The 15,594-nt window shown below is 46.4% G+C and overlaps 1 protein-coding gene across 1 annotated transcript; it reads right to left on the reverse strand.

The window, feature by feature from the left end:
• Nucleotides 1-691: 691 nt before the first annotated feature.
• Nucleotides 692-14,505, reverse strand: SNAPC1 (small nuclear RNA activating complex polypeptide 1). The gene is made up of 10 exons (XM_056851226.1): nucleotides 14,375-14,505; nucleotides 12,550-12,709; nucleotides 10,686-10,826; nucleotides 9,525-9,632; nucleotides 8,838-8,996; nucleotides 6,953-7,021; nucleotides 5,769-5,831; nucleotides 4,457-4,601; nucleotides 2,829-2,945; nucleotides 692-726 (listed from the first exon to the last, which is right to left on the reverse strand). The coding sequence occupies exons 1-10, from the start codon at nucleotides 14,503-14,505 to the stop codon at nucleotides 692-694; spliced, it is 1,128 nt and encodes a 375-aa protein (XP_056707204.1).
• Between the last annotated feature and the right edge of the window lie 1,089 nt (nucleotides 14,506-15,594).

Genomic DNA, 15,594 nt, shown 5'->3' on the forward strand with positions numbered 1-15,594 from the left:
TCATTTTGACTAGTAGCCATGGATACCCCTCTCCTCCATGAACATGTCCACTCCCCTCTTAAAGCCTTAACATAAGAAACATAAGAAAGGCCCTGCTGGATCAGACCAAGGGCCATCAAGTCCAGCAGTCTCTTCACACAGTGGCCAACCAGGTGCCTCTAGGAAGCCCCCAAACAAGACGACTGCAGCAGTATTCTCCTGCCTGTGTTCCACAGAGGCATGCTCCTCTGATCCTGGTATGCATCATGACTAGCATCCATTTTTACTTGTAGCCATGAATACCCCTCTCCTCCATGAACACGGACAACACGAATACATACAAAGTTGCAAAAGAATAGTAATAATAATTTAATTCAGTATATTTTATGCAATCACTGGTACTGTAAAAATCAATAATTGTGCTGTGATGACACACACTTCTATGTAACGGACAGAGTTTAAGGATTTTGAAAAAAAGGTTTTCTACCAAAAATCTACTTTCAGCGCAAGGTCTCTGTAGAAGTTTACATACATAACAGCCCTTCTGAAGTATGTAACACTATGTTGCATTCGAGCTCTCTTTCCATAGAGAATGTTTCTGCTTTGTGCCCTGTTAACAGGGGAGTGGGCATATGCTGTGCCACCATCTCTGCCCCTCCCACTGGCAGCCTTCACAGTTCAATCAAAGACAATTTTTGTTTGGGTGACCCTTTTAAAGAATCCTTTTCTTCTTAGATGGGATGAACTCTGAAAGAGAACAAAACGATAAGAAGTCAGCGTAGGGTTTTATTGACTTACTTTATAGAACCTGGCCTTTCTCCCCAATGAAGGAGAGCTTACCACCTCCCGAGGAAGCCTGTTCCACTGAGGAAATGAGCTGACTCTCATAAAGTTCTTCCTAATGTTTAGCCGAAAACTCGTTTGATTTCATTTCAACCCGTTGGTTCTGGTCTGAACTTCTGGGGCAACAGAAAACAACTCGCCACCCTCCTCTATATGATAGCCCTTCAAGTACTTGAAGATGGTTATCATATCACCTCTCAGCCTTCTTTTCAGGCTAAACATACCCAGCTTCTTCAACCTTTCCTCTTAGGACATGGTCTCCAGACCCCTCACCATCTTGGTTGCCCTCCTCTGGACACGTTCCAGCTTGTCTAAAAGGTCAAGGTCCCCTGTGCAAGCACCGAGTCATTCCTGATCCATGGGGTGACGTCACATCCCGACGTTTCCTAGGTGGTTTGCCAGTGCCTTCCCCAGTCATCTTCCCTTTACCCCCAGCAAGCTGGGTACTCAGCTTGTCTACATCTTTCTTAAATTGCGGTGCCCAAAACTGAACACAATACTCTAGGTGAGGTCTAACCCGAACAGAGTAAAGCGATACCATCACTTTGCATGATCTGGGCACTATACTTCTGTTGATACAGCCCAAGATCGTATTTGCCTTTTTAGCTACAGCATCACACTGCTGACCCATGTTCAATGTTTGGTCTATTAAGACCCCAAGATCCTTTTCACACACACTACTGCCAAAACAAGTCTTACCCCATCCTATAATTATGCATTTGATTTGTCCTACCTAAATGCAGAACTTTACATTTATCTCCTCTGAAATTCATTTTATTAGTTTTAGCCCAGTTCTCCAGACTGTCAAGCTCATCCTGTATCCAGGCTCTGTCTTCTATCTTATTTGCTATCCCTCCCAATTTAGTATCATCCCCAAATTTAATAAGAATCCCCTCTATTCCTTCATCCAAATAATTTATAAAGATGCTGAACAACACAGGGCCGAGGACAGATCCCTGAGGCACTCCACTAGTCACTTTTCTCCAAGTGGATGAGGAACCATTAACAAGCACTCTTTGGGTGTGATCTGTCAACCAGTTACAGGAAGAATTTTCTAACAGAGCGGTTCCTCAGTGGAACAGGCTTCCTTAGGAGGTGGTGAGCTTTCCTTCCCTGGAGGTTTTTAAGCAGAGGCTAAATGGCCATCTGTCAGCAATGCTGATTCTATGACCTTAGGCAAATGATGAGAGGGAGGGCACCTTGGCCATCTTCTGGGCATGGAGTAGGGGTCACTGGAGTGTGTGGGAGAGGAGGTAGTTGTGAATTTCCTGCATTGTGCAGGGGGTTGGACTAGATGACCCTGGTGGTCCTTTCCAACTCTATGATTCTATAATTCAAGGGAAGGTCTGTGCCTCTTACAACTAAAAAGGTTCCTGCAGAGAGACAGAAATGGGCCACTGCTGAATGAACCTCAATGCAAACTGCTGCTTTGTGCGTTACACAAATGCAATTAAACTGCTTTTGCAAATCCAGGGAGCAAATTTGCCCCTGCATGTCATACAGCTGCAGGACAGTTGATACGTCTCCTTGTGGAGGAGATAACCAAGAGGGGAGGGATTTGTTCTCTCCTCCACCGCTGCTGTCACATGCAAGACACCCTTCAGCTGGGGTCCCGCAACCTTTTTGAGCCTGGTGGCACATTTGGAATTTTAAGAGGGGAGCGATGAACGCCACCCCAAAACGGCTGCCACAGGAGGCGGCGCCAAACCCAAAATGGCTGCTACAGGAGGCGGAGCCAAACGGAATACCTCATATCTCCTGGGAAGAAGGAAATCCTGAAGGGGGAATGAAACCACACGCGGACTGAGGAAAGCTCAAGTGCTTACTGGTCCTTCTAATCCTCCAGTGGAAAACCCATCCCTTTGAATGAAGGCAACCAATAACAACCCCTGCTTTGCAACGGCCCCACCCACTTTCTAAAAAGCTCAACGGCTGCAGAGGGAAGTGATGGCGAGTGCCATGGCGCCCACAGGCACCACGTTCGGGAACCTAGCCCTACAGCATACCTTCATCGCTAGAATGATCGGTCTCTTCGTCATCCTCTTCTTCAGCCTCACTCTCCGCTATCACAGGCATACTGAGGGCCCCAACAGCCCCTTCTTTCTCTACTACTTGCGATGTCTCTGCAAAGAGAGCAGCAAAATTAGAAGAAACTATTTCTTCATTTCAAGTTCACACTGGAGTCACGTTTATGTATGTACTAATACATTTTTGAATACACTACTGTGAGTGTTGGAAACGGTTTCATATAAGAGGTTGGGTACCAGTTGATACACTGTTAGTTCTGCTAGGATATTGCAACAAAGGGGTCCCAAAGACTCGTGATGACATTTATGAAGCCTAGTACGCCAGATATCTTGCTACATAGGAGAGACCTTCTTCACTCATATAATATCTTTCCGCAAAGAGTATTTAAAAACAACATGAGATGTCCACTCCTACGAACTGATAACGCTACCAAAACAGACTCCCTAACAAATAAACTTAATGCCAGTCTGCAGGTCATGCAAGCAATCTTAAAAGCTACTGATTCAATTCTAGGTAACACCTCCGAATCCTCCACGCTAAATCCATTCAAGACAGATGTGCCAACTACACTCTTGCCCCACCAACAGAAGACACCTCTTTTCAGCAACAAGTCTTGGCAACCACAAAATTCAATACGACTAACTCTGAAACAACGCCGTCAGGATCAGGAATACCTCTATCGGCTACGCAACTTCCAACCCCCCTGGATCTCCCTTTGTTAGATCTATCCATAACTGAAGCATCCCCAGTCTGCCCGTATCAGGCCAGGAACGGCAGAATTTACACAGACACTAACAAGGACCTGGAAAAAATATTAGAACTAAACTGACTAAAGCGGAAAGCTAGGATATACTGCTGCTCCTGCATTCTGTTATTTCTAGTTTTCTTTTAAGCGGGTAAAGAGCAAGCATTTAGATTACCGCAAGGTGCTCTACACGTGTAGAGCCGGTGAAGAAATCCCAGAAGCTTCACTTGGTGCAAAATGCAACAGGGTTAACAGTGACCCTCCGTAACATGTATATAATATCTCTTTAGGAACATCCGCTTTAGGAAGCCTGTATACTTGGGCCCGTGTTTTTAAATACAATTGTGCACAATATATAATAAATATAGATTTATTGGTTGCTATCTTAAGATATTTAGCTCAACCCCTTTGGTTTCTATTGACTTTTAGGTTGAGTCTCTTTGTTCCCCCTTTTTCTCCAGTTGCATTATGCTAAACATGCATCGTGTTAACAGACGCCAGAACTGTTCACGTCTCAACAACAAACACATCCCTGCAAACAAGTTATATCTACAGCACACGCAGGAATTATCTAATGCAGATTTGTCTCACACCCATCCTTTGAATGAGGACAAATTTGCGTTAAGAAGCATTTCACCTGTTACAGAGAAAGTATTCCACTGGCATTTTCCCCAGTGCTCCCCAGAATTTTCCAATTTTTTTCAAAAGGAAAAATTGGGGGGAGTGGGAATGCTCCAAAAAAAAAATAACAACAAAAATAACAGTTTTTTACAGGACTTCGCCTCCCCCCACCCCGTATTAAGAAGCACACCGTTATGGAATGAATACAGTTTCTAGAGGCAAAAGCTCATCCCTAGCTACCTCTGTTTTGTAGAAAGCGGCTCGTCATCACTGGCTGTAATCTCTCAATGCTTCTTTTAGCCCTAGGAGATCTAGTTACTCCATGATCGGGCCCTGACGCAGAAGACTCTAGCTGAACTTGACGATGCCGTCTTGACTTGGAAACCTAAAAGTTTTAAATCCAGACAGAAAAAAAAGTAAGTAACCGGGGGAGGGGAGAGAGAACCAATTCTGATAAACATACTCACAAAGTCACAATATTCTGAAAAAGCAAAACATTCAACCATGTAATCCATGGGTGTTGAACTCAGTTGTTATGAGGGCCGGATATGACATACATGTCATTTGGTCAGGCTGGGCTGTGCCTCACCAGCCCAGATCAGGACAGGGGAGGGGGGGGGTGGCTGCCTCAGCAGGCTCACAGGCCGGCCAGATCCGGCCCTTGGGCCTTCCGTTTGACACCCCTGATGTAATTCTTCAACCTTCAAGTGACCGTACGCTGTACTCCCCTAGCCATAAGACTTAAATCGAACCATCTCAAACTGATCTTTTTAAAAAAAAATTCATGCCTTTTAAAAATTGGAGGCGGCGGCAGCTGGAAGCATACGTTCAACTCGTGTGAGAACACACAGCTGACTGTATAGACCAGATGCATCCAAATTGGCACAGAAACATCAGCAGAAATCACAGAAGGCCACCGGCAAGGGAAACGTGAGCTGAACCAGCAGGTGTTCAATAACAGCTAGTTACTGCATCATGCTAACTTCTGCTGGCGGAAGAGCATGGGAGTATATCTTCACACAACGCATAGTTAAATTGTGGAACTCCCTGCCCCAGGATGTGGTGATGCCTGCCAACTTGAAAGGCTTTAAGAGGGGAGTGGACATGTTCACGGAGGAGAGGGGTATTCATGGCTACTAGTAAAAATGGATACTAGTCATGATGCATACCTATTCTCTCCAGGATCAGAGGAGCATGCCGAATATATTAGGTGCTGTGGAACACAGGCAGGATATTGCTGCAGTCATCATTTGTGGGCTTCCTAGAGGCACCTGGTTGGCCACTGTGTGAACAGACTGCTGGACTTGATGGACCTCGGTCTGATCCAGCATGGCCTTTGTTATGTTCTTATGAGCTTTTCAAGTTTCCAGAACTCTTACATCATATGAAATAGCCGAAAAGCAGGGAAGGTGAACCAAGACAGCAATTTCAGCGATAATCCAGTAATTGTATCGGGATTGAAACTAACTGTTTCGGGATTGCACGCATTTCAATACGCACAATCACGACGGCACAGATCTTCCCAAAGCCCACAGACTGCATACACACACACCTGAGCAACCATAGAGTAAGACTTGGCTTTGATGCTGGCTAAGGCTCTGGCTCTTTCGGATCCCTGGGGAAAAAAATAAAAGTTAAAAAAAGCCCAGACCCAGGTTCACATGTTACCTCCCCTGCCCCTTTTTAAATTGAAAAAGAATTATTAATATTACACAGTGAAGCAAAGTTCGGAGCTGACATTCAAACAAGGTGGCTGAATAAGATCACAGTTTGTTGCTGCAACTGGAATTGCTGCATCTTAAGGCTTGTCCGGACAGCTCTTGTACCCATGCTAAAGAGTGCCTCTGAGACAGATGCAATCCAAAGACAGATGTGGAGAGGGGCCGTGGCTCAATGGTAGAGCATCTGCTTGGCATGCAGAAGGTCCCAGGTTCAATCCCCGGCATCTCCAGTTCAAGGGACTAGGCAAGTAGGTGATGTGAAAGACCCCTGCCTGAGACCCTGGAGAGCCACTGCCAGTCTGAGCAGACAATACTGACCTTGATGGACCAAGGGTCTGATTCAGTAGAAGGCAGCTTCATGTATTCCTGACTTTTGCGAGGGGCCATGGCTTAGAGGAAGAGCCTCTACTTGGCATGCAGAAGGTCCCAGGTTCAGTCCCTGGCATCTCCAGTTAAAGGGACCAGGCCTGATTCAGTATAAGGTAGCTTCATGTGTGTGACTACCTTAAGCAATCCACAGGCGTCTAATCACTAGGAAGAGATACCAATTTGTCCCCAGATACCATTGGCACTCCTGCAGTTAGAAACAGTTGAAGCGACCTCCAGGGCCATCTAGTCCAATCCTCTGCACGACCAAGGAAATTTACAACTACTTCCCCACCCCACTCCCCCAGTGACCCTTGCTCTATGCCCAATTAAACCAGAAATGAAAGTAGGTTAGATAAGGGTTGCATCAGTGTTTGGTTCCCGTAGCCCTTTCTTACATGCCCAGGGAAATGCCAATTGCCACTTTGGGGTCAGGAAGGAATTTCCCTCTAGGCCAGAAATGGCCAGGGATTTTGGAGGGTTTTTTTGCCTTCCTCTGGGCATAGAGCAGGGGTCACTGGGGGTGTTGGGGGGGGAGGTAGTTGTGAATTTCCTGCATTGAGCAGAGGCTTGGACTCGTTGACCCTAGGGGTACCTTCCAACTCTTAACGCCCCTTAATACCGGGAATCACCACAGGAACTTCCTTACTTCCGACTCTTGCGAAGACCCTTCTTTTTCATTTACAGCTTCTTCCTTCCTGCTCTTAAAGGATGGCTCCTGGAAGATGAGACAATTCAACATAAAGACTTCAACACAGAGAAAAAAGACGGTCATACAACCAAGAGGAACTGCAGACATTAGTACTGCACATGGGAAAACCCTGAACAGGAGCACATACTGGAAACACACATGTATCTGCATCACAACAGGGATCGAAGATGGATACCTGTTATTTTTTAAAAAGCCGATTCCTTCCTCCTACTTAGATCAGCTTTGTAATGACTTCCCCTCCAAGCGAGATGAATACTGTCTGACCATCCCGGCCACAGCCACAAGAAAAGCTAGGGTATAACTACTTTAATAAATAAATATGCTTATAAATTGCCAAGGGAGACCGGCAACAGACTTCAATCATACACTAGACATCCTCCAAGACTCCAGCAAACCAGACAAACATTTAATATGCTTATATCTCCTCAACGGCAGCCTGAATAGGCCAAGTTCATGAAAGTTAGGAAGCTAAGCAGCTATAGTAATTGTATCTATAGTAATTATATCTGTTATATTAATTTGGCTCTCCTTCTCCTTCCCTTTTAAGGTTTATAAATTTCTGATAAAATACCTTGCAAAGTGCATTTCTGGATGTGTTGTTTAATCATCATGTTTCATCTAATTTGACCACAGAAGAAGGCCTAAGAGGCCAAAAAGGTAATGGTCTGTTAAGAACATAAGAAAAGCCCTGCTGGATCAGACCAAGGCCCATCAAGTCCAGAAGTCTGCTCACACAGTGGCCAGCCAGGTGCCTCTAGGAAGCCCCCAAACAAGACGACTGCAGCAGCACCATCCTGCCTGTGTTCCACAGCACCCAAGATAATAGGCATGCTCCTCTGATCCTGGAGAGAATAGGTATACATCATGACCAGTATTCATTTAACTAGTAGCCATGAATACCCCTTTCCTCCATGAACATGTCCACTCCCCTCTTAAAGCCATCCAAGTTGGCAGCAGCCATCACCACAATTTGGGGCAGGGAGTTCAACAATTTAACTATGCGTTGTGTGAAAAAATACTTCTTTTTATCAGTTTTGAATCTCTCACCCTCCAGCTTCAGCAGATGACCCCGCATTCTAGTATTATGGGAGAGGGAGAAAAACTTCTTCCTGTCCACTCGCTCCAAAAATTTTATAGACCTCTATCATGTCTCCCCTCAGCCGCCTTCTTTCCAAGCTAAACAGCCCTAAGTGTTTTAACCACTCCTCATAGGGCAGTTGCTCAGTCCCCTAATCATTTTGGTCATTTATAATTGTATATCATCAACGGTGTTGATTATTTTTGTAACTGTTTATACTGGTGGTTTTATATGTAGCCTGTTTTTTAGGCCCAGTGTTTTAATCCATTCTTTTGTGTACTCCTAATAAATATATTACTTTATAAGAATTTTTTAGTTTTCATCTCAACCCTTATATTCCCTGTACTTTTTTGATTGAGTTCTTTTTTCTCTTTTTTTGGTTGTCTAACTAAAACATACATAATAAAACCTAAAATCTTTTTTAAAAAATAAAAAAACAAAACCCCCATATCAATTAAAACCAGAGCTAAAATGCATGCAAAAACCTAAAAACAACCACCGTTGTTCCTAATTGTTTCCATTAGGAAGGACGGAGGGAGAGCTGAGAAAATGTCAAACGAAACTAAAGTCTTCAACCGCTGGCAGAAAATGGCAACAGAAAGGGATGGACGAGTCTCCCTGGGGAGAGAGAGATCCAGAGTTTTGGTGCCACAGTTGCGAAGGCCCTGTAGATGTGGGACCAATACAAGACTTCAAAGACACAACAGTCAAGACAATGCACACAAAAACACTCAAGTCACATACCAGCCTGTTCTTCTGCCATTGCTGATGCTCCAGGATAATATTCTTGACGTTGTCTACAAAGCTATCTTTCGTCATACTAAGAGCCTTGTCGGGCTGGGATTTGTCCATGGAAATCAGGCACTTCATTTTCTGGTAGTGCTTATGAACGTTTTCAAATTCCTTAAAAAGAAAAGAAAGTGGCAAAGCAGTCTTGCACCCATGCACAAAGATCCTAGCCCACTCTCCATTCCTGAGAATCAGAGCAAGAGGGACTTAATATTTGTTAAATACATAAAGATGAAGAAGAAGAGTTGATTTTTATATGCTGACTTTCTCTACCTTTTAAGGAGACTCAAACCGGCTTACAATCTCCTACCCTTCCTCTCCCCACAACAGGCACCTTGTGAGGTACGTGGGGCTGAGAGAGTTCGGAGCAAACTGTGACTAGCTCAAGGTCGCCCAGCTGGCTTCATGTGTCGGAGTTGGGAAACCGACCCATTTCGCCAGATTAGAGTCTGCTGCTCATGTAGAGGAGTTGGGAATCAAACCCGGTTCTCCAGATTAGAGTCAACCGCCCTTAACCACTACACCATGCTGGCTCTCAGAGTTGGAAGGGACCTCCAGGGTCGTCTAGTCCAACCCCCTGCACAATGCAGGAAATTCACAACGACCTCCCCACCCCCAGCGCAGAGGAACAAACCACCATACCTCTAAGACGTTGTCGGTTAAAAGTGTGGCAACTCTGTCACTTGGGTCCTTAAATTCCTTCTTTGTCTCCGCTTGTTTGCGCGACACCTGTTTAGTCCTAAATGACAGCTAAGGGGAGAAGGTCACATGTCAGAATTTAAAAAAAGAAAATGAGAGGCAAAATAGATAGCAATATTTACCATCAACTTTACCTGGTTTCTCAAGCAACGTCTTAAAAACATGGCTTTCCTAAACTTTCCATTTTTCAGTAGAAAACCAGAATCTTCAAGTCGCTCTTGGAAAAAACAGTGCGGTATTCCTACACCTTCCACAGGTCTCTTGACTCAGTTTTCCCTTATTCCTTTGCTTGTCAATGACGTTTTGGGGGAGGGGACATCAAGCCGCAGCCAATTTATGGTGACCCCTTAGGGTTTTCAAGGCAACAGACATTCAGAGGGGGTTCTCCCACTGCCTTCCTACCTGCAGGAACCCTGGCCTTCCTTGGTGGTCCCCCACCCAAATACTAACCAGGGCCAACCCTACTCAGCTTTGAGATGTGATGAGATCAAGCTAGCCTGGACCATCCAGGTCAGAGCTACCAACATAGCTAGTTATGAGCTCTACAAAGAACATAAGAAAGGCCCTGCTGGATCAGACCAAGGTCCATCAAGTCCAGCAGTCTGTTCACACAGTGGCCGACCAGGTGCCTCTAGGAAGCCCCCAAACAAGACGACTGCAGCAGCACTATCCTGCCTGTGTTCCAAAGCACCCAATACAACAGGCATGATCCTGGAAAAATAGGTATACATCATGTCCAGTATCCATCTTTACTAGCAGCCATCAATACCCCCTCCTCCATGAACATGTCCACTTCCCTCTTAAAGCCTTCCATGATGGAAGCCATCACCACATCCTGAGGCCGGGAGTTCCACAATTTAACTACGCGTTGTGTGAAGAAATACTTGTTTTGAATCTCTGTTTTTGAATCTCAAACAGAACTTGGAAAAACCGCATGTGTAAGACAGATTTTTAAAAGATTTTAAGAGTTCGCTTTTAGTACACAATAGGTACAAGAATTTGTTACAAGAATTCATGATCAGATAGATCCAGTCCTGTTTTCCCTTCCCTACAAAAGGAATGTAAGGTGACTGACAATTCCATTTAAAAGGTTCGGTCACTCACTAGCTTCGGCATCGCTGTGAAGTAGAACGCTCTGTCTGCGCGGAGCTTCCAGAAAACATAAGCAGCATCATAATGCAGGGCGTTTAACAGTTCCTGTTGGAATTTTATGACTTCGGACCAATCTTTGAGCGCAACTCTAATCTGGAACAAGAATCACGCAGGTATTTTTTCAGATTCAGGACAGAAATATAATCTAAATACAACATAAGCTAGAAAAACCCATATTGCTAACCAGGTGAAAGATACGAATTGCAGCAGCAGTGATTGTTACCTAAAAACTAAGGCCACTTCATAGAAATGGCAAACCCTGAGCAAACCCTGGGCAGAACAAGATAGGTGAAGGACCAGAACAGAAAAAAACCCAAAAAATCAAAACAAAAAGAGAACAAGGGCTTTCCCCAAAAAAACGGAAAAGTGGGAAATATGGGTGAAAATGGTGTGTGTGTGTTACATTAACAAAATATGTTAAGGCATTTATACTTTTAAATTCCACAAATATACCCATTAGTACAACTGCATATACTATAATACTATATGCATTATAGATGACACATTTAACGTTGTTAAAGCAGCAAAATAAGTATAGGCTTGACAAGGAAGTAAGTACTGCATGCACAGAATTTCAGTTTTTCACAAAAAAAGTTTCATATCTACGCAGAACTACACATTGCCGATGATTCTTTAAAGGAAAATAAGTAAAGCAGCCACTGAAACTCCACTACAAAATGGGAAAATTTCCACAGCCACAAACATTTGTGCCTGCACATCTAGATCTAAGTGACTAGCATCAGTAGGTGTGCATGTGTATACACATAAGCGCCACATGGGCACTGAAGCATGACGGATTCCAAAGTTGTTCAGGGAATGGGAGCAGACAACTGGCTCACTTCGCTTGCTGGAAGAAAACGTTCCCCATCCTTGATACAGATTTATTGCAGACCAGTTCTGTCGGTGGGGCTGTTGACGGACAGCTGCATTCCAAAGAGTTGTCCCGGTCACAGAACCCCCGTGATTGACAGGGAGTTGGAACAGAATTCGGAGAGGGGCAATCAGAACTCGGACAGTTCAGATCCGAGAGTTGTCTGGGAGAGAAGTGAACAGACAGAGCTTAGAAACAGCAGTGTGAGCTGTCTGGTGGAGGATCTTCTCCTCAGGAGTAAAAAGAAACAAATTTTGGGTTTGTTTGTTTTTTGATCAGGACAGGATCCACAACCAGTTATATAAGGAAAACAGCCCTAAAGTTTATACAGTGATTCCTAAGAGCTTACTGGGAGATAGCTCTGGTGAAATGAGTGACCTCAGGGCAGTTTAAGAAAGAAACGGGGGGAAGTGCGTTAAGGTTCCTCGCCCCCACGAGAAAAGAAACATGTAAAAGGATCTTAAGTTTAAGAAATAAACCGTAGACTGCCAAGAGGAAGCCCTCTCAGTAGAAAATAAAGCAGGGGCGTCGAACTCCTTTGTTACAAGGGCCGGATATAACATAAACGTCATTTGGTCGGGCCGGGCCATGTGTACCAGCCCAGATCTGCCATGTGTACCTGCTCGCAGCAGGCTCGCCAGCCCAGATCAGTTCAGGGGGGCTGCCTGCCTTGGCTGGCAAGCCTGCAGCATGCTCACCGGCCCAAATTAGAAGCGGGTGTGTGTGTACAACATTGTGACACTTGTACGCACACTTGTAACAACGGCAAGATTTGAACCCAGGACTTCCTGAACTCACCACCTACTAACTACTGTACTAAACTAGCCTTATTTAAAATCCCCAAGACTGCTGTAGTTAAGATACAACAGAATAAAATCACAGGTATTGGGGGGGGTATGGGAAGAGAAAATGGATGGGAGGCAAACAGGTTCTGGTTGAATTTACCTTTTGCTTCGGCTGACAAAGCTGCACGTTGTACAACCCGTAGAGCATATAAAGAGCACCGACTCGGATTTGGAAACTGCAGGGAGGCAGGAAATACGGCCAGACGAGAGCCAGGGCCTCTCTGGCGAATTTATTCCGCTCCAGGGGTCTTATTTTCCCACTAGGCAAAAAAGAAGGGCACATTGAGCTCATAGATAATATACAACAAAACTCTGAAGACTAACAACAGAAAAAACAAGGGCAAACTGGCCCCGCGATGCTCAAGAGGAAGGAAGGAAAAGTGTTTAATAAACATCCTAAATCTAAAAATTAAAATGCAGGAGAGGGGTCGGGCCCAACTGTTGCCTCCCTTGAGCAGACTCGGAAAATGCTCCAGAAAATCCTGAAGAAATTCAGAATGGGGCAACGCAGTTCTCTGTTCCACACAACCACCCTGCAAGGCAGGCCAGGCCTATTAACGGTGGCTGTCCCAAGGACTACCCCCTCAAGAAGCCTTCATGACAAGAGGGACATTTGAAGCCCAGCACCCTGACCAGTACACCACACTCCCTTATTATGGACAGGTGCATCCTCTGACCCGGAAGCCTGTATATAAGAAAATAAGAAAGGCCATGCTGGACCATACCAAGGTCCACCAAGTCCAGCAGTCTGTTCACACAGCAGCCAACCAGGTACCTCTAGGAAGCCCACAAACAAGATGACTGCAGCAGCACCATCCTGCCGGTCTTCCACAGTACCTGTTATAATAGGCCTACTCCTCCGATCCTGGAAAAAAAAGGTATACATCATGACTAGTATTCATTTGGACTAGTAGCCATGGATAGCCCTCTCCTCCATGAACTTGTCCGCTCCCCTCTTCAAGCCTTCCAAGTTGGCAGCCATCACCACATCCGGGGGCAGGGAGTTCCCCCATGTAACTATGCCCCTTGCGTTAAGCAAGGTTCTGTTCCCCAAAGAGAGAATATTCTGCACACATGCTTCAGAGCCAGATGCCTCCCCAGCTTTGTAGCCCCAGTATGCAAAGCCAAGAGGTTCTAGAGTTGCCAAATAAAATGATCAGGGGACTAGAGCAACTGTCCTACGGGGGGCGGTTAAGACGCTTAGGGCTGTTTAGCTTGGAAAGAAGGCGGCTGAGGGGAGACATGATAGAGGTCTATAAAATTATGCATGGTTTGGAGAGAGTGGGCAGGGAGCGGCTTTTCTCCCTCTCTCATAACACTAGAACGTGGGGTCATCTGCTGAAGCTGGAGGGCGAGAGATTCAAAACAGATAAAAGGAAGCATTTTTTTCACACAACGCATAGTTAAATTGCGGAACTCCCTGCCCCAGGATGTGGTGATGGCTGCCAGCTTGGAGGGCTTTAAGAGGGGAATGGACATATTCATGGAGGAGAGGGGTATTCATGGCTGTTCGTTAGAATGGATACTGGTCATGCTGCATACCTATTCTCTCTAGGATCAGAGGAGCATGCCCATTATTTTGGGTGCGGTGGAGCACAGGCAGGATGGTGCTGCTGCAGCTGTCTTGTTTGGGGGCTTCCTGGAGGCACCTGGTTGGCCGCCGTGTGAACAGACTGCTGGACTGGATGGGCCTGGGTCTGATCCAGCAGGGCTTTTCTTATCTTCTTACGTTCTTAACTCTGGGTTGGGAAATCCCTGGAGCCTATCGAGGGGCGGGGCTTGGGAGGGGCGGGGCTTCAGTAGCGTATAGCGCCCTAGAGTCCGACTTCCCCCAGGGGAACTGATCTCTGCCGCCTGGAGTGGCAATTCCGGGAGATCTCCCGGCCCCAGCTGGAGATTGGCAACGCCACCCCCGCCGGGCTCACTAGAAGAGGGTGTGGAAGCGGCGCTGCCGCCACAGCGAGGCGAAGTCCTCGAAGCGGACGCTGTCGGCCTCCCGGAAGGCGCTGAGCAGCGCCTCGCAGTCCGTCCTCAGGCCCGGGCAGCCGCCCGCCATCCTCCGCTGCCGGGGCCCCCTCCGCACACGCCCGCCCCGGCTGCGCCTGCGCAGGAGACGGCGAAGGAAAAGCGCGAGAGGCGCGTTAACCCATGAAACGCCAGCGCCAAGGGCGGCAGCTGGGACCGAAACCTGAAAGACACGCCCCCCCCTTTGCGGAAATGCCCTTTTAAGAGAGACTCGGTCGCGGCTTGGAGAGGGGCGGGAGCAGGCGGCTCCCACCAATCAAAGCCACAGTTTGGTCGTTCGCTCCGCCTTAAATAGGTTTTCCTCCTATCGGAAGGCTTGTTGGGTTCTGCTTTTTTTTTGGAAAATGTTTTAAAAAGGCAACGAAAGGTCAAGGTCCCCCTGTGCAAGCACCGGGTCATTCCTGACCCATGGGGCGACGTCACATCCCGACGTTTACTAGGCAGACTCTTGTTTTACACTGTAGGGTTACCAGGGGGCGGGGCGGGGGGCAGCAATGAGCATCCCTGGCGCGATGGCATCACTTCCGTGTTGACACGGAAGTGCCGGAGACGCTCTAGCACTCCCCCCAAAAAACTGTTCACCCTTTTGACATAGAATCTGGCCGACCCGGGTGTGAATCCCCACTTTGCCATGGAAGCTTGCTGGGGGACCTTGGGCCAGTCACATACTCACAGACTAGTCTACCTTGCAGGGCTGTTGTGAGTATAAAATGGATAGAGTTGCCAACGTCCAGGTGGTGGCTGGAGATCTCCTGCTATTATAACTGATTTCCAGCCGACAGAGATGAGTTCACCTGGAGAAAACGGCCGCTTTGGCAATGGGACTTTATGGCATTGAAGCCCCTCCCCAAGCCCCGCCCTCCTCGGGCTCCACCCCCAAAATATTTCCCAACCAGGAGCTGGCAGCTCTAAAAATGGAGAAGAGAATGGTGTAGTAAGCAGGTTTGGGTTCCGCATCGGGGACAAAGGTGTGGTATAAATGAGGCAAGAGTATGTCAATAAATATTTTTCAGCATGTCACTCGTCCATTAACACACAGCCAAAGCCACACTGGGTATTTATTGCAGACGAAATAAATACGCCCTATATTAGCAGACGGAGAAGCAAGCGAGCAGCGACG

This window comes from Euleptes europaea, chromosome 6, assembly GCF_029931775.1.
Source record: "Euleptes europaea isolate rEulEur1 chromosome 6, rEulEur1.hap1, whole genome shotgun sequence".
NCBI lineage: Eukaryota > Metazoa > Chordata > Lepidosauria > Squamata > Sphaerodactylidae > Euleptes > Euleptes europaea.